General features: G+C 46.0%; 1 protein-coding gene across 1 annotated transcript in view; it reads right to left on the bottom strand.

The window, feature by feature from the left end:
- The window catches only part of LOC124606271 (rho GTPase-activating protein 6), a 1145472-nt gene that overhangs the window by 315791 nt on the left and 806619 nt on the right, over nt 1-23062 (bottom strand). The window contains exon 4 of the mRNA XM_047138251.1: nt 12529-12685. Coding sequence (XP_046994207.1) covers nt 12529-12685 — 157 coding nt within the window. The remainder of the gene's footprint in view (nt 1-12528; nt 12686-23062) is intronic.

A 23062-nucleotide genomic window follows, 5' to 3' on the forward strand; every position in this document is an offset into this window, starting at 1 on the left:
AATTTCTAGTTGGTGTTATGAATGGCAGCTGTCTCTAAATGTAGAAAAATGTAAGTTAATGCAGGTGAGTAGGAAAAACAATCCTGCAGTGGTCGAGTACAGCGTTTATAGTGTGCTGCTTGACACAGTCAGGTCCTTTAAATATCTGGGCGTAACGTTGCAAAACAATATGAAATGGAACGAGTATGTGAGGATTGTGGTAGGGAAGACGAATGGTCGCCTTCGGCTTATTGGGCGAATTTTGGGAATGTATGATTCATCTGTTAAGGACATCGCATATGTTACGATAGGGAGACCTATTCTTGACGATTGCTGGAGTGTATCGGAACCGCACCAGCTGGGATTAAAGGAAGACATCGAATAAATTCAGAGGCGGGCTGCCAGAACTGTTACTGGTAGGTTCGAACAGCAAACCAGTAATACGGAGATGTTTCGGGATATCAAGTAAGGATCCCTGCAGGGAAGCCGACGTTCTTTTCGAGGAACACTACTGAGAAAATTTAGAGAATCGGCATTTGAAGCTAGATGCAGGACGATTGTACTATCGCCAGCATACAGTTCGCGTAAGGACCAGAAAGAAAGCATTTCAGAAACTAGGGCTCATACAGAGGCATGTAGATTGTCGATTTTTCTTCGCTCTTATTGCGAGTGGAAGAGGAAAGGAAATGACTAGTGGTGGTACAGGGTACCCTTCGCCACGCACCGTTCGGTAGCTTGTAGAGTATGTATATAGATGTGGATGAAGATGTAGATCGTCTTATTTGGAAGTCAGGTTAAGATGGTGGGGGGGGGGGGGGGTGAAGGAGGCATAGGATAGATCGCCTTATATGAAAGCCAAGAGGTGATAGAGGGGTGACGATGTGATCCTGTGGTCTGCCGAGAGGTGATTTGGACATTGTGCTGCGTGATGTGGGCATGAAAGGAGGGGAAGAATGTGTGGCCCCCTCGCGGACAGTGCGGGACGACGGAATGGCGTGCGTATGAGAAGGTGGGGGAGGGGCAAACACTCTAACGGACGTGAATGATCCGCTAAACAGGCAGCGTGGCAACGGATCATTTAATTCTTTCCGCTGACTCCAGTAGCACACACTTCATCGACATCATCCGGAAAGCATCCGGGTAAAGGGCATATCAGGCATTCAGCTAAACAGTTTTGCAACTTCATGATCAGGTGTTAGTTTCTGTTTATATAACCTCGTTCATAGTAAATGCTCCTTTAGTTAGAGGAAACACTGAAACATAGCCCTCCACTCTTTCTTTCAATTTATAATATGCATGTCATCACCATCAGTACCACCACCACCACCACCACCACAACAACACCACCGCCGCCACCACCTTCGTTTATGATAGCTCTAGATGATCGAATCATCAATGACTGCCTGCAACTGTATACGTCAGAGCCGAAGGTCAAGGCTAGAGACAGTGTCATACCATATTAACTTGATGTCTTCTGAGGGTGATTAAGTTTCTTCCAGTATGCCTATCAACTGTCGGGTCAGATTGTTGCGTATGCGCCGAAAGTTACACACTACAACATGTGTGGGTGTCAGAAGACAGTAAATAACGCCACATGTTGGAACGCATGTATGTGTGCCCTAAAGTCTTCCTTTTTGTAGGGTGAACATATTATCATTAATCTTTAGAAAAAGCCAGTTTTGTGTGCATATATATGTCTTTCTTTTTTCCTTTAATATTATCTGTGTAAAGAGGAAGAAAAGATCTCACGCAATTCATGGTTATTCAGTGTAATGTAACAGTAATCGTATTCTGTGATATCGTAGTGGAAATTTATCGACCGAAAGCGATACTGAAATGGTCTCACGCAACAACAGTAAAAACTTTGGGATTTTTCTCTCGTTTCTGTGAGAGCGCAACTTCAGATTCACTCTTGTTTTGTCTTCTTCTGTAGGTTGTCGTAGCGAACAGACATATTATGTAAGTTACAATTAAATTAGCTGTTTGCTAGTTTGGAGTAATTAAACTGAATCTGTTTAGAACTACTGCGATTATTTTAAAGTTACCTACTCCTAGTGCTGTTAATTACATGCATTGGTACTTTTAAATATTTTTCAGGACAGGAGTCGGCAGATCGTTGTGAAGTGACGTTAAGGCCGAACGTGCACTGCGTTCAGTCGTTAGTTTGTCTTTGCTCGTAGCATTCAGCGACCCTGAGATTAAATGCCGATCACTTTAATGTACATTGCATTTATTTCATGCTAGAGATGTTACAAATGATTCGGTCATTCGTCTCTGAACTATGAGGTGCTCGGTCTTTGCCGATGTCAGACACCGGCCCCGGTTTTAATAATTAGATGGTGGTTGGTCACTTTACTGAGTTCATAGCTTTCCTTTCCGTGTGTTAATACCAGGTAGAGCATACGATACACTTCCTATTTTTTCTACCATCTTAAATGGTGTGTTTTTCTTTTTATCCTCCCAGGCAATCATGGTCACAGTAACAATGGACCCAATATTTCTTACTGTATTTAGTCCAGCTTACCGACTCCTTGAGAAACTTGCTTAAGGCTCACGTGAGAGTTAGTATAAGAAGACAGTGCCAGAAGGACAGTAGTAAGGACAAAGTGTGAGCCCACCCTAGGCCACAAACAGAGAGAGAGAGAGAGAGAGAGAGAGAGACTAATAATGATTAGTACTTAAGCAATATGATTTCATATTCAGGGTACTTCGATAATAAAGAAGCTATCAGGGTATTTATCATTTTTGCTTTCAACCTTATTTAGAGTTCCTTTAATTTTCGATTGTGATTTAACCTATTAACACGAACCCCAAGAGAAAACAGAATTATTTTAATTAAAATGTCGAACGAAAAACATCTCCTGCCATCTATATTCCCAATTTTATTTTATTTTCGCTACCAATTTCTGCGATACACTACGCCATCTTCAGGCCCCCTTTGTTCATCACTTGCAGACAAGTGCCAGTAATGAACGAAGAGATCTCATTGTTAAAAAGAAGTCTACAAATAGCATATATTATGTGATGGCCCCTGTTTCGACTGTACATGGGGTAGGAAGCATCCTAAACGTGGGAGACTGTGGCTGAAGATGGCGTAGTATCGCCGAAACTGGTAGCAAACATAAAATGAAATTGGAAATATAGGCCGGCCGCGGTGGTCTCGCGGTTCTAGGCGCGCAGTCCGGAACCGCGCGACTGCTACGATCGCAGGTTCGTATCCCGCCTCGGGCATGGATGTGTGTGATGTCCTTAGGTTAGTTAGGTTTAAGTAGTTCTAAGTTCTAGGGGACTGATGACCACAGCTGTTAAGTCCCATAGTGCTCAGAGCCATTTGAACCATTTGGAAATATAGAGGGCTGAAGGTGGTTTTGATTCCACATTTTATATTGAACAGCCGAGATCCCACAACCATCCTACATAAAAATGAACATTCAGAAATTAGATTAATTATTCCAAAAGTACCCAGAAACCGAAATCTATAAACAGATGTCGCCTGCTTTCATTTTGAGAAAAGTAGTTAATATATTTAAAATAGGGTCCCCATTAAAAGTTCTTCACCTTTTAAACGGCCCCTTCTTCTTCCTTGTGGAGGAGGAGGAATACAGTGGGGATCGCTTTTCTCGTGGTTGGTACTGAGCCAGAATGTGAAACCTTTGCTGGCAAAAGACGCCGTCAGTTCCCCGTGTCACAGCAGGTAGGCTTTGGCTCCTGCACTTCCACTTAGTTGGCAGTGGCCCCATTTTTTTGGGGGTCGGAAACTCACTAGAGGGCTGGCGCCTCCAAAGCCATAAAAGGTTGGACATCCGCCGACTCAGCCGCATTCTGCACGGATGAGCAGTTCCGTAGCAGTCATATTACGCTACAGGCACTTGCCGTCTGGCAGTTAGTAACACTTTATCCCTTCATCACCTTGGACAGAACGTAGCAGTTGACTCACGCGCACGCACACCGCCTCGTTCGGACAGCCGGCTCGATCACATCGTGTTAAGACTGCCAATTGAGGCCACGCGGGGTTAGTCGAGCCGTTTTAGGCGCTGCACTCATGGACTGTGCGGCTGGTCCCGGCGGAGGTTCGAGTCCTCCCTCAGGCATGGGTGTGTGTTTGTTCTTAGGATAATTTAGTTTAAGTAGTGTGTAAGCTTAGGGACTGATGACCTTAGCAGTCCCATAAGATTTCACACACATTTGAACTGCCAAATGATAGCGTTAGGCGTGCGGTTAGATTTCATTGTGACCATCCCCTTGATCGGCATCTCGAGGTTCAGCACTCTCTCTCCGGTTTAATCGAATTACCTCAAACATTTCCACCAAGTACGGTACAGGTGCCTGTATAATGCAAGGACACTGCTCTGCAAAACTTAAGGATGAAATAGAAAAAATACCGTAAAATATTAACAACTCGGTGGAAATGAATGAAAATGGGGCAGAATGTTGCAAAAGGTCTCCTAATCGTGCCTGAGTCGTGATCGCTATAGATTCCTCATCGACAACCGTGCGGCTACATCTTTGGCGGTCGCTAAGCAGCCTTCTCCCTGGCGTCTCGCGAGAGTGCGCGCGCCCGACCGGCCGCGATGACTTAACAGCGAGCTGCTTTGTGTATAGTGCACAGGCAATCTAATTTTTTTTAGTCCACTTAACTGGTCTGTGTCGGCTATATTGAGATGTGCGAGTTAGTTGAGTCTTTAGGAACACAAATCATTAGTGCCCTTCTTATCTGTTGTTCATTTGTTTAAATTTAAAAAATCATTTTTTGAGTGTAAATTTTATTTGACCAATAACAGCTATTTTTAAAATTTTATTTTGCTATAATGTGGGCATTTGCTTGAAGTTCATGTTTACTGAAAAAAATATTCCTGAGGCTGTAGTGGGGGCTTTGTTTGAAGTTAAGTATTTTGAACACAGTTGTTCGTGCAAGAGCTGGTGGCCACATTTTCTTAATCGTTCGTGTAAGCCGGCCGCGGTGGTCTCGTGGTTCTAGGCGCGCAGTCCGGAACCGTGCGACTGCTACGGTCGCAGGTTCGAATCCTGCCTCGGGCATGGATGTGTGTGATGTCCTTAGGTTAGTTAGGTTTAAGTAGTTCTAAGTTCTAGGGGACTTATGACCACAGCAGTTGAGTCCCATAGTGCTCAGAGCCATTTGAACCATTTCGTTCGTGTAAGTTGTATTGCGCCCACTTGTTCTTATAGTCTTTGGTTATGACGGCTCATTGTGAATCCGGGCCGATTCTTAAACCTCCTTGCATGCTGCTTCTCATCAATATGTCTATTGCAAAATTTTTCTCTCTGTAAGTATATTATTGATATCTCAATGCTTTTTAAATTGTTGACCATTTGATTAAACACTGTTGTAAAAGAGATTTTTTTGTTAAATTATTGTCACTGACCAACATTAGCAATCTTCCAGTTGTTTTATTTGATTCATACCGCTGCCGTAGGCAAGCGTTTGGAATATTTGAATCAGTACGGTTCCAAATAAATGTCTATCCTGGTGAAAATGTCAAGTTTTGCTTCCCAACACCTTACCGCTCACAACTTACCGCTAGCTGCCCCATGTCAGTACACACAAAGCTGTACTTCACGCGGAGTAAGGTCAGCGTGACTATAGCGACCCAATGGGGATGACCCCACAACACGATGCACTTGAAGGAACGGAAAAAGAGAGTATGTGTCAGTCAGCGAGCACTTACGGTGTACTGTGGTGGTGTTATCACAGCATAGGTCGGAGACTTCACAAAGGGAAGAAAACTAGAGGAAGGACGAAGTACGGCGAGTGTAGCCCACGTGTATGGTATTCCCCACAGCGTTGTTTTACGTGCATGGGGAGAGTTCCAAACCACGGGTACTGCTGCCTAAAGGACAGCAGGTGCTCGACTACAGCAACAGACGACCGCTACACTGCGCAGCAGGGAAGAAGAAACCCACGGCAAACAGCGAGTCAATTGCAACCACGTTTAACAGCACTGCAAGGAACAGAATATCACGTTCCACTGCGGCACGATGAATGCATAGGTATGGTCCCTTTGCCCGATGACCAGAAGTCCTAGGTTGTATTTCCTTGACAGTCGCACACGGCGGCAACATTTGCGATGATCTGGAGCTGGACCATCTAGGAGTGGGGCCGTATGGTCTTCTCGGAGGATAGCAAATTCAATCTGACGCAACTATCCTCTTATGGCGAGGTGAGAACAGGTAATGAAACAGGAACATTGTCGAACGCGAGCGGTTCGGTGGTCCATGTGTTATGCTTTAGGGGGGGGGGGGGGGGGGCATAAAGTTGCATGGGCGTACTGGCCTCCAAATCTTTGAACACGGTATATGGTACACTCAGTTAGTTAGTTATATATTCCGGAAGTCTTCTGAACGATTCTTTTATGAAAGTGATGTGGAACGATTAAGTTTACAGGATATGTGTACATGATTACTGTTAACATTAATGAAACATTATTATTTTAGTCATACTCATGCAACTACATTTAAAAACATGTTTTATTTACCAGATTTTAAGCAGATAATCGTGAATGGAATTCAAGAAGTTGTCATCGATAAATGATTTCAAGTTAGATTTAAAACCTGCTTTGCTACCTGTCAGACATTTCATGTTATTGGGAAAGTGATAAAAAAATTTTGTTAATGCATACTGAACTCCTGCCTGAGCAACAGACGGCTTTAGTAATGGCTAATAATAATTTTTCCCTCTATTGTTGTGGATACGGCATCACTGTTCTTCTCAAATTGTGGTGGGTTATTTATGACGACTTTCATTAGAGAAGGTATGTATTGTAACGACACATTTAAAATCCCTAACTCTTTGAAGAGGTACCTACATGACGTCCGTGTGTGAACACTACATTGTATTCTTAATGCTCGCTTTTGTGCAATCATTCGTCTTTTTCTAAGTGATGAATTACCCCGGAAAATTATTCCCTAAGAGATTATTGAGTGGAAATACGCAAAAATGTCAGGAGGTTGAATCGTTTCTTTTCAAGATTAGCATTTATGCTAAGATCAAAAGTAACTATATTAAATTGTTTGGGACGCTCAGTAGTAAGCTTCTTCCATTTCAAGTTTTAATCAGCATGTACACACAAGACTTTAGAGCATTCTATCCTATTTAGTGACTCCTGCTAAAGTGCTACATCAAATTTTGGTATGACTCTTTGCTGTACAGATTTGAACGAAGTGTGTTTTTTTTCAAAATTCCAGAATCCATTTTCTGAGGACCACTTCAAAAATTCTTTGGCAAATATAATTTACAATCTCTTCTATTGCTTTCCCTCTGTTAGGATTTATTATGATACTAGTTTCGTCTGCAAGAAATACCAATTCTGCATGTTGAATGTTAAGTGAGTCATCCACATACAATGGTGTCCAAAATTAAAGCAACAAACGGAAATTTTGGAAGGTTTCCTTTATTTTGGTTTGGCTCTGAGCACCATGCGACTTAACTTCTGAGGTCATCAGTCGCCTAGAACTTAGAACTAATTAAACCTAACTAACCTAAGGACATCACACACATCCATGCCCGAGGCAGGATTCGAACCTGCGACCGTAGCGGTCGCTCGGGTCCAGACTGTAGCGCCTAGAACCGCACGGCCACTCCGGCCGGCTCCTTTATCTTGCCACAAAACAGTATAAACAGGCTATAGAAAAGTAGAAACACTGTAAAGAGAACGTAAACAACCTACATCACAGTAGACGAAAATGTTCTTCGTTTTTTCCATCTTAACGGCTTTGCACACGCACTGCGACAACTGATTAGTGCGGTCACTATCGGGTGTGACCAGCTCTGGCAGCAATAAAGGTCTGACAATAACGGAGCATACTGTGAACTCATGCTGAGACAATAACGCCTATTCGTCCTGCGTGGCTCCTCGCAAGTCTTGGAGAGTGGTTGGTGGATGTTGACGTGATGAAACCAGTCTCCCTAGTGCACCACAGACGTGCTCTACAGGACTCAAATCGGGAGAGCGAGCAGGCCATGCCATGAGTGCAGTATCTTCCGTTGACCACTTGTTATCCATGAGGTCGAGCACTATCGTCCATCGATACGAAGTCTGGGTGTACAGCATCTCGCATCAACAGTACATGGGGTCCCAAGACCTCGTCACTATACCTGACAGAAGTTAAATCTGTACTGTTTCATGAAGAGGTGTTCGAGTGGTCGACGTAATCCCTGCCCACACAATTAGCAATCCTCCTCGGTATCCGTCTCTTTCCACAATGTTCTGGTCTTGAAATCGTGGTCCACATGCATTCAGATGCAAATCCACCGAGAATCACTCTCCAGACCAAATCGAGACTCACCTGTGAAAAGAACATTGGCCCACTCTTCGGCCTTCCAGATGGCACGTTGACGACTCCACTCTAGACCTTCTCTGCTGTGAACTCGCATCAGAGGCACGCGTACACCAGTTCTCCAACAATAAACGTCACTCTGTCAAAGCCGTCTCTACGCCGTTTGCCTCGGTGCAATATGCCCAGTGGATGCTGCGAGGTCCAATGTCAGCTGCTGCGCAATACTAAGGCTGTACCGTCGTGCCCTTATAGCCTAATAACGGTCCTCTCTTTTTCATGTCATTCGTAGTCGGCCCTCCCCTGGTCTTCGGGGTACAGTTTCTGTCTCTATAAACTGCCACCACATCCTAATAACGACAGAACGAGTCACGCTAAGCCATCAGGCCACACGAGTTTGCGACTGCCCGCTTCCATTCTTGCCATGGCGCTCCACCGCAGAGGCTCTGGTAGTCGTCTTTTCTGTGTCATACTGGACTGTCTGCGACTTTGCACATGGCGATTGTGGATGTGGGGCTACTCGACAAGCACTAACCCTTTTGATAGGTGCCGTGACGTCATCGTTGGCGTGGTTTTCCGTTGATCGAAATGCCATCTTCCGTGCTGAACACAATCGTGTGGACATCTGTTGACAGCTTGTATGATTATATCGTGAATTAGACGCAGAAAGGGGAAACAGCGATTTTTTGCTTTAATTTTGGACAACAGTGTATATAAGGAAGAGGAGTGCACGCAAGATGGAACCCTGTGGGGCTCCCTTTGTGATTGCCCCCCTTATTCAGCATAACTTTTTGAATTCTGTTTAAATGTATTCAAACTAGCTGTAAGTGAAGCTATCAGTTCTATATAACTAGAGTTTTTCTAAGAGAGTAACATGATCTGCACAAACCACAATCACAAAGAAAACAGCTAGAGATATTTTATTATTTACAATTTGTACTATTTGATGAGTGAATGTATAAAAAGCATTCTCAGCGTCGAACTAATTGTGACACTGTGCTCCTTCCAACGTGATTATTTACAGGGCTGCATTAAGCCCTAACTTCATTTTTATGAATGAAAGTGGGCGATTTCATAGAACATTGCAGGTGAAGGAGGGAATGGACTGGAGGGCCTGTTCTCCCGACTTCAATCGCATCGAGCTCTTGTGGGGTGCGATGGGGAGAGATACTGCAGGATGTCCACATGCACCATCATCTGTCAAACGCGCTGGTGGAGGAATGGCACCCCCCGCCACAGGAATTCCTTACCAATCCTGTGGCTGCTGTGGGAGGACGTCGCGGAACAAGCATTGTCGTCCGTGCTGGTCGAACAGTGTCCCGCCGTTTGTAATATCCAGAGGACCATCATGAATTGATGAATTGCGGTGACTTCAGTGTGACTATCATTTTTAATAAAGCGACATTTTAGTTCACCTCACTGCGGATTTCTTTCAGTTACTTTGTCTACTATACTGTAGCAGTTATTTATATATAATGGCCCATGTTTCATTGAGCTATGTTACTTGGTACTGACACATAATGCGGAAGTCACATTCGGACTGAACTTTTACACACCTCGGACCTTTGTATCACGTTGTGTGGTTTCTGTGCTCCTTAGTTTAGATCACAGAAGTCTGTGGCCTTCAGTATTGCTTAATATCAGTGAAGGCTGCCATCAGCTGACTCTATTGTACCATTAATTTACTAATTCTAGAATACGTCCATTTTGATCCTCTTTAATGGAATATATTTTTTTTTAGTTTTGAGCTTCCCTCGTCCCTCCTTCTTCGCCCTATATCCCCTCTACCACTACTCCCCCCCCCCCCCCCCCTACGGTACTTCCTCAGAGTGATTTTTTTTTCTTTATTGTCATTTTGAAACCTCATACAACGTAGGCCGGCTGCGGCAAAACTACGCCGCTCTTCGGCCACAGATAATACATTCAATACAAGAGGAGACATCGAAAAACGAAACAAACACGGTGGGTAAACAACAGTAGACAGACAAAATTAAATTACAGGAAGCCGTTCACAGGTGCAGTGTCCAAATAAAAAAACGTTCAGCACTCGGACACGAAACAGAGACGACAGAAATGACACACGTGAACGATGGAGCACAAACGATGAAATACTGAATCACTAACTTGATGGCACACACAAACACTGGCGACGAACTCCGGCGCGCGAATGTTCACTGATGGTGTACGAGTCCAGGGACCTGCCAAAAGGGTAAAGGTGGGGGAGGAGGGAGAGGGGAGGGTATAGATGCCAGTGGCAGAGGAGATGGAATGGTAGGGGGGGTAGGGGAACCCTGGGGGAGAGGAGGGAAGGAGGAAGGGAAGAGGGAGAGAAGGGAGAGGGGGTGCCCTTGGGATAAGACACAGGGGGTGGAAGGGGAGGATCAAAGTTGGTAGGACAGGTAGATGGAGGGGAGGAGGGCATCATCAGGGAGTGGGAGATAGAGAGCAGGTGGGACATAGGAATACAGGCACGGCAGCATATGGGGGTGGGAGAGGATGGGAGAGACAAGCGAGTGAGGGGGATCAAGTTTATGGGAGGTTTAGTGGATCCGTATCCATTCGAGGAAAAGGAGGAGGTGCAGGAATGGAATGAGATCATACAGGATCCGCATGGGGGAGGGGAGGTGGATGCGATAAGTGAGGCGGAGTGTGTGGTGTTCTAGGATTTGAAGGGATTTGTAAAAGGTAGGAGGGGCTGAGATCCAGGTGGGGTGGGTGTAGCAGAGGATAGAGCAGATGAGGGCTTTATAGGTGTGGAGGATGGTGGAGAGGTCCAGACCCCATGTGCAGCCAGAAAGGAGCTTGAGGAGACAGATGCGGGAGCATGCCTTGGCTTGGATTGTCCAGAGACTGGAGGTCCAGGAGAGGTGACGGTCAAGGGTGATGCCAAGGTACTTGAGGGTGGGGGCCCTAAATGGTGGAATAGAAGTCGAGGAGACGGAAGGAAGGGGTGGTTTTGCCTACAATGATCGCCTGGGTCTTGGAAGGATTGACCTTGAGCAACCACTGGTTTCACCAAGTGGTGAACCGGTCAAGATGGGATTGTAGGGTGGGGGCAATGGCAAGGAAGGCGATGTCATCAGTGTACTGGAGAAGGTGGACGGGGAGTGAAGGTGGCGGCATATCCGCCGTATACAGAAGGTAGAGAAGAGGGGAATGGACGGAACCTGGGGACCACCAGCCGAGGGGTAGAAGGTGTAGGAATCTGTGTTATGGATGGTGACATAGGAAGGACGTTGGGAACGAAAGGACCCAATCAGACAAACGTAGTTGATAGGAAGGGCGAAGGTCTGGAGCTTCAAGAGGAGACTGTAATGCCATACACGGTCGTAAGCACATTAAAGGTCGAGGGAGAGAAAGATAGCAGAGCAACAGGAGTTGAGCTGTTCAGAGAGGAGTGAGGTGAAGGAGAAATTCATCAGCAGAGAAGACGGGTGAAAGCCACACTGGGTAACGGGAAGGAGGCGGTGCTGGCAGAGATGTTGGTGGATGCGCCAAGTAAGGATGGATTGCAGGACCTTGCTGAAGACCGAGGTAAGGCTGATGAGATGGTAGGAGGAGACAGTGGAAGGCAGTTTGTCGGGTTTGAGGAACATCAGGATCTGGGAGGTTTTTCACAGGTCAGAGTAGTAGCCAGTGGACAAGACCACATTATATAGACTGGCCAGGGTGGAGAGGAAGGAGGCGGGAGCTTGACGGAGGTGGCGATAGGTAACACGATCGTGAGTGGGAGCGGTGGTGGTTTCATGCGGAGTTGATTTCCTGAGCAGTGATGGGGGCATTGAGTTCGTTGTGTATAATGTTGTCCAAGTACTGGAAGCCAGGAGCGAGTGGAGGAACAGAGGTGTCAGTTCGATCGTGGACATCTGGGAAGAGGAAGTAATCGATCGAACTGGGGATCGTCAGGGAGGGTAAAGCTATCAGAGAGGTAGGAGGCCAAGTGATTGGCCTTACTAAGGTTGTCACGGATGGGGTGGTCATCATGAAGGAGAGGGTAGTGGGGGGGTTTAGATCAGGTAATGCGACGGAAGGGTGCTCATACTGATCAGGCAACCACTCCTGGTAGGAACGCTGCCGACCCGTTGCACGGTTGAAGAATGAACAGGTAATCAGTTTTGAATATCCCAGCGGCCCAGCGATCTTTACCTCCTCTGCAAACTGGCCCAAGTTGTTATTAAATTAGCCGCCTAGGCTGGGAGCGCTGTTAGCGACCAGAGAACCCCGCGAGCTGCACGGCGCGAGCAGTGAGCGACTCACCGGAGGGCACTCGCACGGTGACGCCCAGGTTGAGCGCGCGCAGCTTGGCCAGCGCCACCTGCGCCAGCACCAGGCGCTCGGGCTCGCTCAGCTGCAGCAGCGGCGCGTCCGACAGCTGCACCTGCCTCCCCGACACGTTCGACCACGTGCAGTTGCCCTGCGCACACCGCAAACAACACACATGTAGCCACGCTCCGACGCCTGAGCCGGTACGATCTTGGTATCGCTACCAATACCAAAACCAGTACCCGTAACTCGTTAATATTGCAACAAAAGTATGGATACTGACCGTATCCCAAGACAATAACTGCTTGTTTATGTAGTTTAAAACATTCATAATGCAAGGTGAAAAATGCAGATTATGTTTATATGCATAAACCAACATGAAAATAATCAAAGACAATGTAAACAGCAACAAGCAAATACTCTAAACGCAAATAAAACATAGACCTTGACCTAAAAATTACGTCAACACACCTGCCATTATTGGCACACAGCGAACGTTTAGAGAGTTTACTCGTGTTTTGCTTCCCATGGGTTACGGATAGACTTCGAGACAACTCGTGCTTTCTACACGCTGTCTGTAGATGCCATCTGGACTTGTGCGGACTAATGACAGTTGACAGGCGTGTTTCTACATCTGAAAATGACTTCTGTTCCAATTTCGCGTCAGTCGAAAAGATTAGTAATAGTAGCGGCACTATGAGGATGCAGATCAGGTTTGCTTTAAATACGTGCTGTAACTATCGTGATAGCTACACTACTGGCCATTAAAATTACTACACCAAGAAGAAATTGCAGATGATAAACGGCTATTCATTGGACAAATATATTTTACTAGAACTGACATGTGATTACATTGGCAGGCAATTTGGGTGCATAGATCCTGAGAAATCAGTAGCCAGAACAACCACCTCTGGCCGTAATAACGGCCTTGATACGCCTGGGCATTGAGTCAAACAGAGCTTGGATTGTGTGTACAGGTACAGCTGCCTATGCAACTTAAACACGATGCCACAGTTCATCAAGAGTAGTGACTGGCGTATTGTGACGAGCCAGTAGCTCGGCCACCATTGACCAGACGTTTTCAGTTGGTGAGAGATCTGGAGAATGTGCTGGCCAGGGCGGCAGTCGAACATTTTCTGTATCCAGAAAGGCCCGTAGAGGACCTGCAACATGCGGTCGTGCATTATCCTGCTGAAATGTAGGGTTTCGCAGGGATCTAATGAAGGGTAGAGCCACGGGTCGTAACACATCTGAAATGTAACGTCCACTGTTCAAAGTGCCGTCAATGCGAACAAGAGCTGACCGAGACGTGTAACCAGTGGCACCCCATACCACCACGTCGGGTGATACCCCAGTAGGGCGATGACGAATACACGATTTCAATGTGCGTTCACCGCGATGTCGCCAAACACGGATGCGACCATCATGATGCTGTAAACAGAACCTGGATTCATCCGAAAAAATGACATTTTGCCATTCGTTCACCCAGGTTCGTCGTTGAGTACACCATCGCAGGCGCTCCTGTCTCTGATGCAGCGTCAAGGGTAGCTGCAGCCATGGTCTCCGAGTTGATAGTCCATGCTGCTGCAAACCTCGTCGAACTGTTCGTGCAGATGGTTGTTGTCTCGCAAACGTCCCCATCTGTTGACTCAGGGATCGAGACGTGGCTGTACGATCCGTTACAGTCATGCGGATAAGATGCCTGTCATCTCGAGTGCTAGTGATGCGAGGCCGTTGGGATCCAGCACGGCGTTCCGTATTACCCTCCTGAACCCAGCGATTCCATATTCTGCTAACAGTCATTGGATCTCGACCAACGCGAGCAGCAATGTCGCAATACGATAAACCGCAATCGCGATAGGCTACAATCCGACCTTTATCAAAGTCGGAAACGTGATGGTACGCATTTCTCCTCACACGAGGCATCACAACAACGTTTCGCCAGGCAACGCCGGTCAACTGCTGTTTGTGTATGAGAAATCGGTTGGAAACTTTCCTCATGTCAGCACGTTGTAGGTGTCACCACCGGCGCCAATCTTGTGTGAATGCTCTGAAGAGCTAATCATTTGCGTATCACAGCATCACAAATTTCGCGTCTGTATCCCGTCATCTTTTTGGTGTAGCAGTTTTAGTGGCCAGTAGTGTAGTTGCCTTTGAAATTGGAACAAGTGAGTTGATGATAGTCAAGAATGCCTTTAAGTTTGTAACCAGAAGAAAGAGTTCGCCGAGTGAGCTTGGTAGACGCACGCATATCGTTCTCCCTATTCTGTCTTTACATTGCAGTTTTATCTGGTTGTGCCTTCGGTATGCAAATGGTTTATTCTGGACTTTTTAGGACCGTAAATGGAGTGTTATGTGAGTCTGAGTCAAGCGCCATTGTCAACTCACAGCTTCAAAATTAGTAGTTGTGAACAGAACAGTCCCGTTCCAAATGCTAGGTGAATGTTGACAAATGTATAACATTTTGAGTGCAAGACACGCCTTTACTTTCATAATGGCATGGGAAGGGTAGGTTTCTTCAACTTCGAATAATTCTTTTCACGGGAAGGAGAGGGAGGGAACAATGCACAATGTTAACTGTAATATACAAATAATACACTATTTTTAATGTTTCAGCAATTGGAGTTCAGTGAATATTAACAATCTGTGAAACAGGTTTCCCATAAACTGAAAATTATTTCTTTTTGAATATGCAGAAAAATTATACTGCGACTCTGGATGAGTTTATTTTATTGCCATTCTGAAATCAACTAGTATCATAAAAATCTTTTAAAGTTTATAAGCAGATTACAAATTTTTAATCATTTTAAGCTGCGAACATTTATACACTAAAAACGTCCCTTACATATTAAAACAATGCAGTGATCCAGAGCTCTAACTCTGAACTGCAAGAAGCGGCGATCATCTGGAAGGGGCTCACACTATTTTTTGTACCGGTCGTCGAAGTGAAGACTAATCAAAAAGATTATCGTCCATTCACATTATTAATAGCGCGTTGCAGCACCAATAACGATAAGACACAAAGCGTTAAATAAGGTATCTGCGCTTAGAGGAAGACACACTACTCTACACATGGAAGAACCTGATGGCCGCAATCTTCAAGGGAAGACTGTAGTGATTGAGCATTATTTTCTCAATAGATTATACAATAGGTACGAAACTAGCAGTGACACAGCGAAAAGTAAAGCGACTGACACAAAAATTATTAAGTAATTGTGATCGCAGTAGTCTAGCACAGAAACAACAAACGCAAACAAACGACACTTTACTCCATTCACGTCATCCGCAAATATATGAGATACGCAGGAAATAACCAGATGAGACAAACAAGAGTGGTTGACTAGTTAAATGTTCTTCCTTCTGTTATTCCTAAACTGTGGCAACAATTCATTATGACCGGTTGTGCATTCAGAAGATTCAGTCAAGGATGGTCAGAGATTACGGCACAGTATTTTCTGTATTTATCCTCTTAAGAACGGGTACTCAGCCCTATGTTCAAGTACGATTAACTGCAACGATATGACGAATAAATTGCGGAAACTTCACTGATACCACTCTGTGTGACTACTGACTTGCATCCGAAGGTATGCAAGGTGGTTCAGCTATGTTGTTCAGCTTAAGTATTTCTCGAACCGTCGTAAATCTGTTTTCCACCCACATGAATTGTAAGTATGTCTTTATTCAACGGCATAAGTTCTCTTACAGCTGTATTAACTACCAACTCCCTTTTTAAAATGCACCTATACAAATTTTTGTTGCTGGTATCGTAGGTATGAAAGGTACGAGTTCAATCGACATTTCCGTCGACCAGTGGAAAATCTGGGCTAGCGCTTTCCTGGTGACTACTGGATGGTGACCTGTGCTCCAATGAGGTGGTACCACATGAATCTACATATTTCAAACAGTACTTCTTTTAGAAGCGTTCATACCACTTCGGTCAGAAATTCTCCGTATCTGACGCTGAGGTGAAAAAAAAAAACAGGTAGCACCTCTGATTACTAATAAAATCATTCTCTACCAGGGGTTCGATACCACGCACATCTTATAATAAAAATAATCTGCGATTCTGGCCAAAGCCTTCTGATATAATTACTCGTCCAGCCAAACGCTTTGTCAAAGAGTTTGGGGGAGTGAATAAAGGATCAGGCCACTCTCTTGGTTTTCGGGTGAGAAACTGCCCCAGGGGGCAAGAGAACCATTAATGGTCAACGGCGTGAGAATGCAGATGATAATGGAGCCCACTGCATTAACGACGTACACTGAGGTACCAAAAATCATGGGATAGCGATTTGCACATACACATATACAGATGGCGGTAGTATCGCATACACAAGGTATAAAAGGGCAGTGCGTTGGTATTTATATTCGTGTGAACAACTTCCCGACGTGATTATGGTCGCACGACAAGAATTAACAGACTGAACGCGGAATGACAGCTGGAGTTAAACACATGGGACACTCCGTTTCGGAACTCGTTAGAGAATTCAATATTTCGAGATCCACAGTGTAAAGAGTGTGCCAGGAATATCAAATTTCAGGCATTACTTCTCACCACAGACAACGCAGTGGCCGACGGCCTTCACTTAACGACCGACAGCAGCGGCGTTCACATAGAGTTGTCACTGCTAACAGACAAGCAACACGGCGTGAAAAACCGTTGAAATCAATGTGGGACATACGACGGACGTGCTCATTAGGACAGTGAGGGGAAATTTGAAGTTAATGGATTGTGGCAGCAAACGACAGATGCGAGTGCCTTTGATAACGGAACGACATCGCCTGTACAGCCTCTGCTGGGTTCATGACCTTATCGGTTGGACTCTAGACAAACGGAAAACTGTGGCGTGGTCAGAGGATTCGCCGTTACAGTCGCTAACAGCTGATGGTAGGGTTCTATTGTGGCGCATACCCCGCGAAGTCAAGGACCCAAGTTGCCAACAAGGCACTGTGCAAGCTGGTAGTGCCTCCATAATAGTGCGGACTGTGTTTACAGGGAATGGACTGGGTCCACTGATCGAACTGACCCGATCATTGATTGACAATGGTTATCTTCGGCTACTTGGAGACCATCTGCAGCCATTGATGAACTTCGCGTTCCCAAACAATGATGGGATTGTTAAGAATGACAATGTCGCAATGCCACAATTGTTCGTGATTAGTTTGAAGAACGTTCTAGACAGTCCGAGCGAATGATTTGGCCACCCATCGAACATTTATGGGACATAATCGAGAGGTCAGTCTGCGCACAAAATTCAATGCCGGCAACAGTTTCACAATTATGCACGGTTACAGAGACAACATGGCTCAGAATCTCTGCAGGGCACTTCCAACAACTTGTTGAGACCATTGTAACGGCTCCATGTAAGCCACTACATGGCTCGACCCCACAACTAAAGGCACCTGAGTGCCCTTCCGACACTCAGGGAAGAGTCTGATGATAATTAGTAAGATAGGGTTATTTAAATATAGACGATCATTTTAATATTAGATATGATAATTGTCTGCAAGGTGTGAATGCGAACGTATGATGAGGTATGCTTGAGGTGTCGGCTGTGGGTGTGCTATAGGCATAGTGGAAGTGTAGCCAACCTCGAATCTAGTAGAGCGCGACTGCACTGGACCAGAGAGGCATAAGCTCCACGCCCGTCATTAGCGCTCGTCAGGTTGGCAAATAACCGTGTGCGGTATCTCTGAGTCCCTGCGGCCACGATGTGTGGACCCGGACGAGGGAGACCGTATTGGGGTTGTTGCTGGGAAGATCTGGGTGAGTAAGCACGCTCTGCTCTATCGCTGCGATAGTAAGCGAAGATTTAGAATTCCATGTTCACTTTGAACTTGGAAGCAGCTTCCCTGCTGAGGAAAGCCACTATGGTATTTCCTAGAATCATCTCGGTTAGGAGAGATAGGGAGATGATTTCTTTTGCCAAGTAATTTCACGGGAATTGTGTTCACTGCACTTGGGAGTGAACAGGCGCTCATTGCCGAGTAATACTCAGAACTGCTCAATTTGCATTTCAGTGTGAGTGTGAAGTATATATGCAAAGTGTATTTTATTTAAATGTGTTTATTGACTCCTGATTGTGGAGAGATTGGTAACACGTGGTCCACAGACCCCGTGCATTTCTTGGTGAGAAGCTTCAGCTCGACGTAATCACATTTCGTGATCGAGCTGGATCTTCTACATAAATTCACGCGTGTGATTTAATTGTTCCTTCATAATATCCAGTAAAACTCGCGGAGTTAGTTAAACGTGAAGACGGGACTTGCCCGAATTAAAGTTACAGTTGGAACCATGTGCTCTCTCCCAATGTTGTCCCACTTGGTGTATGGGAACCTTCCTCTTTTATCTGTTAGATAAAATGAATAGAGTGAATGTTAGTGTGTGTGTGTGTGTGGCTAAATGATGATAGAAATGTGCAGGCGGTAGTCATTGTCGATTCACGGCACATGTTAGCCGGATGTTTAACTAAGTTTACTTAGATATGATACTATTTGTATCACGCCAGCATTCCGTGATAAGTGAGAGGGAATATTTGAGATGGTAATGTTTATTGAATAAATGTGATTGTGTTATTATATAAATATGTTACAGTGACTTCTCCCAGCCGCACCATATTCCATTATCATTTCACAGAATATTTGGTATGTGTATTTCAGTTAATCACCTGTCTATGTCCCACTCATGGGCATATTTCATTTAATAAACTCTGTAACGTGGTATTAAAACTTCATTATAATAATATTCTAATTCTAACTTGATCAAAACCACCAAATAAAACTTTAGTTTGAGTATTGATGCTTGTTGCTGCAAATGGCCGCCGGCGTCTTCTATAGTACAGGTGCCATTTATAAAATTGAGGAGGCCTGCCGAGGGTGCGGAAAGCAAGTATCATGCATAATGGCGACCCTGCCAGGATCTCGTTCAGTTTAGGAACCCTTTGTGATGCTGGGAGATTGCTAGGATGTGCTAACAAAATTAAATTTCCACAGGATTCACAATTCCTATTTGTGAATAGAACCAGCGTTGAGAATACGGCGTTGAATATACACTCCTGGAAATGGAAAAAAGAACACATTGACACCGGTGTGTCAGACCCACCATACTTGCTCCGGACACTGCGAGAGGGCTGTACAAGCAATGATCACACGCACGGCACAGCGGACACACCAGGAACCGCGGTGTTGGTCGTCGAATGGCGCTAGCTGCGCAGCATTTGTGCACCGCCGCCGTCAGTGTCAGCCAGTTTGCCGTGGCATACGGAGCTCCATCGCAGTCTTTAACACTGGTAGAATGCCGCGACAGCATGGACGTGAACCGTATGCGCAGTTGACGGACTTTGAGCAAGGGCGTATAGTGGGCATGCGGGAGGCCGGGTGGACGTACCGCCGAATTGCTCAACACGTGGGGCGTGAGGTCTCCACAGTACATCGATGTTGTCGCCAGTGGTCGGTGGAAGGTGCACGTGCCCGTCGACCTGGGACCGGACCGCAGCGACGCACGGACGCACGCCAAGACCGTAGGATCCTACGCAGTGCCGTAGGGGACCGCACCACCACTTCCCAGCAAATTAGGGACACTGTTGCTCCTGGGGTATCGGCGAGGACCATTCGCAACCGTCTCCATGAAGCTGGGCTACGGTCCCGCACACCGTTAGGCCGTCTTCCGCTCACGCCCCAACATCGTGCAGCCCGCTTCCAGTGGTGTCGCGACAGGCGTGAATGGAGGGACGAATGGAGACGTGTCGTCTTCAGCGATGAGAGTCGCTTCTGCCTTGGTGCCAATGATGGTCGTATGCGTGTTTGGCGCCGTGCAGGTGAGCGCCACAATCAGGACTGCATACGACCGAGGCACACAGGGCCAACACCCGGCATCATGGTGTGGCCTACACTGGCCGTACACCACTGGTGATCGTCGAGGGGACACTGAATAGTGCACGGTACATCCAAACCGTCATCGAATCCATCGTTCTACCATTCCTAGACCGGCAAGGGAACTTGCTGTTCCAACAGGACAATGCACGTCCGCATGTATCCCGTGCCACCCAACGTGCTCTAGAAGGTGTAAGTCAACTACCCTGGCCAGCAAGATCTCCGGATCTGTCCCCCATTGAGCATGTTTGGGACTGGATGAAGCGTCGTCTCACGCGGTCTGCACGTCCAGCACGAACGCTGGTCCAACTGAGGCGCCAGGTGGAAATGGCATGGCAAGCCGTTCCACAGGACTACATCCAGCATCTCTACGATCGTCTCCATGGGAGAATAGCAGCCTGCATTGCTGCGAAAGGTGGATATACACTGTACTAGTGCCGACATTGTGCATGCTCTGTTGCCTGTGTCTATGTGCCTGTGGTTCTGTCAGTGTGATCATGTGATGTATCTAACCCCAGGAATGTGTCAATAAAGTTTCCCCTTCCTGGGACAATGAATTCACGGTGTTCTTATTTCAATTTCCAGGAGTGTACTGCGTTGCTTGTGATTTTATTTGTGTGATTTTGGGGGCAATTTTCTTGTGTGTATTTATCCATGTATTTTGGGGGAATTTCAAACGTGTTAGGTTGCTTGTAACCAAATAAATGTATTAGGTTGTGTGTGAAATTAACTTACGTTAAGCTACGAGAATTTGTCGCGATTCGTGCAGCGAGAGTAGGAAGTCTGTTTTCCGCGAGCGAAGCCGTTATTTAGGCACTTAGCCCGATACGTAAGCCTAGTGTCCAGAATGGAGACACGTGCTCGCTCGAGGAGTGGTGCTAGGGAAAACCGGCCGGGTGAGGAGGAAGTTATCCTCAATCAGGTAGCCGCGGAGAGAGACGAGGCAGGCAACGGGAATTACCAAGATTTCAGCGGCGCTACGGCAATGTTGAACTTTGGAAATGAGCAGGCCATTTCCACAACAAATAGCGGAACTTCGGACCCGAGCGCGAGCGCAGATGAATTAGAGAATGCAACGAGTAGCCAAAATGCGCCGACCAATGCAGACACAAATAGTAACACGTGGATGACCGAATTGGTCAAAATCATGGAAAAGAAAGCGAGAACGATCTTAAGCGGAGTAAATTCCAGATTAGAAGAAAATAATAAAAGGCAGGAAGAATGTAATAAAAGGCAGGAAGCGAAATTCGAGGGCATGATGTCCGAAATCGAAGGGGTTCGGAAGGACGTCAATGAAAATTCGAAGTGGTTGGCAGTAAACTAAACGCCTTCGAAAAGGAACAAAAAAAAGTTAGGATCGAAATGAAAACCCGCGGAGAAAAATTAGAAAAGGGGCTCCAAACTTTAAGGGAACGATTCATTACCGAAAAGAAAAAGGTAATAGCGCTAGTAAAAGCAGTAGAAGCAACGCAAGAAAAGGTTCACGAAAACAGTAGGGCAATTGTGGATCTTGAGGAAAGGATAGACACGGTTAAGACATTAAATAGCGAGGAGACAAAGAAAGTAAAAGAGGAGTTAGTAAAACTCGCGGAGAAGGTTGCCGACTTAACAATATCAGAGGGAAGCGAGAGTGCTGCAATTCTGAACTCGAGGGATAACGAGGAGATACAGGCATTGCGGAAATTTCAAGAAGGCCAATGCGAAGTCAATAGGCGGCAACGGATAGTTAGCAATGACATATGTGAACGCATGGCCCACGTGGAAAATCTCCTCACTCGGGGTGACGAGAGGGAGGACCATGTGCGCAAGGGCGCGTGCCAAAGCGAGGGACGCGATTCCGGACACGAGGACGATTACGAGGAGGCTAGCGAACGCAGAAATGTAGGGAGGTGTCGGGAACGACGCCTAAAACCGTGCGCAGATCCATACCGGAGGGAAGTGGAAGGCTTCGACTATAAGCACTTTCTCTCCGTACGGAAGTTCGAAGTCTTTAGAAATTCTGTGAACAGAATCCACCCACGGGCTTTCTTGGAACAGTACCAATTCCGTCTTCCGCCCAGTTGGCCGGATGAGTATAAAATCGAGTTCATGTGCGGGCATCTTGAGGCTGAACCCGCAGTACGGATGAGAGGCATAGCAAGAAATTGTAAAACGGTGAAGGAATTTCAGCGTGAATTTCTCTCGGCATATTGGTCCGAAGCTGCGCAAGATCGGGTGAAACATCAGATAATGATGCTGCCGAGTCTTAGTCAATCCGGTTTCGTGAGTCCTGCAAGACTGTTTGTAAACATGTTGCAGAATAACCAATTCTTGTACAACCGTTACAGTCCGGGCGAATTGATAAGGCTGCGTATAATTAAGCTTCCAGCGCAGCTTCGCCATACCATATTAGCCGGGCGTTGTAAGGACGATTTAGAGTCGTTTAAATTACTCCTACAAGAATTGGAGTATGATATAGGACAATGTATACTGGAATGGGTACAGACCGCAGGAGGAGAGGACGCGGGAAGAAATAGGAGAGTGAGTCGCGGCCGCAGTAAAACGCGGAAGCGTACAAGATCACATGTAGCGGAGCATGCGAATACCAGTTTCCAGCAATACAAGGCGAATTGGAAAAATGGTAACAAGCATGGCTACTACAAAGCCCAGGGACACAATG

This window comes from Schistocerca americana, chromosome 3 (genome assembly GCF_021461395.2).
Source record: "Schistocerca americana isolate TAMUIC-IGC-003095 chromosome 3, iqSchAmer2.1, whole genome shotgun sequence".
Classification (NCBI taxonomy): Eukaryota; Metazoa; Arthropoda; class Insecta; order Orthoptera; family Acrididae; genus Schistocerca; species Schistocerca americana.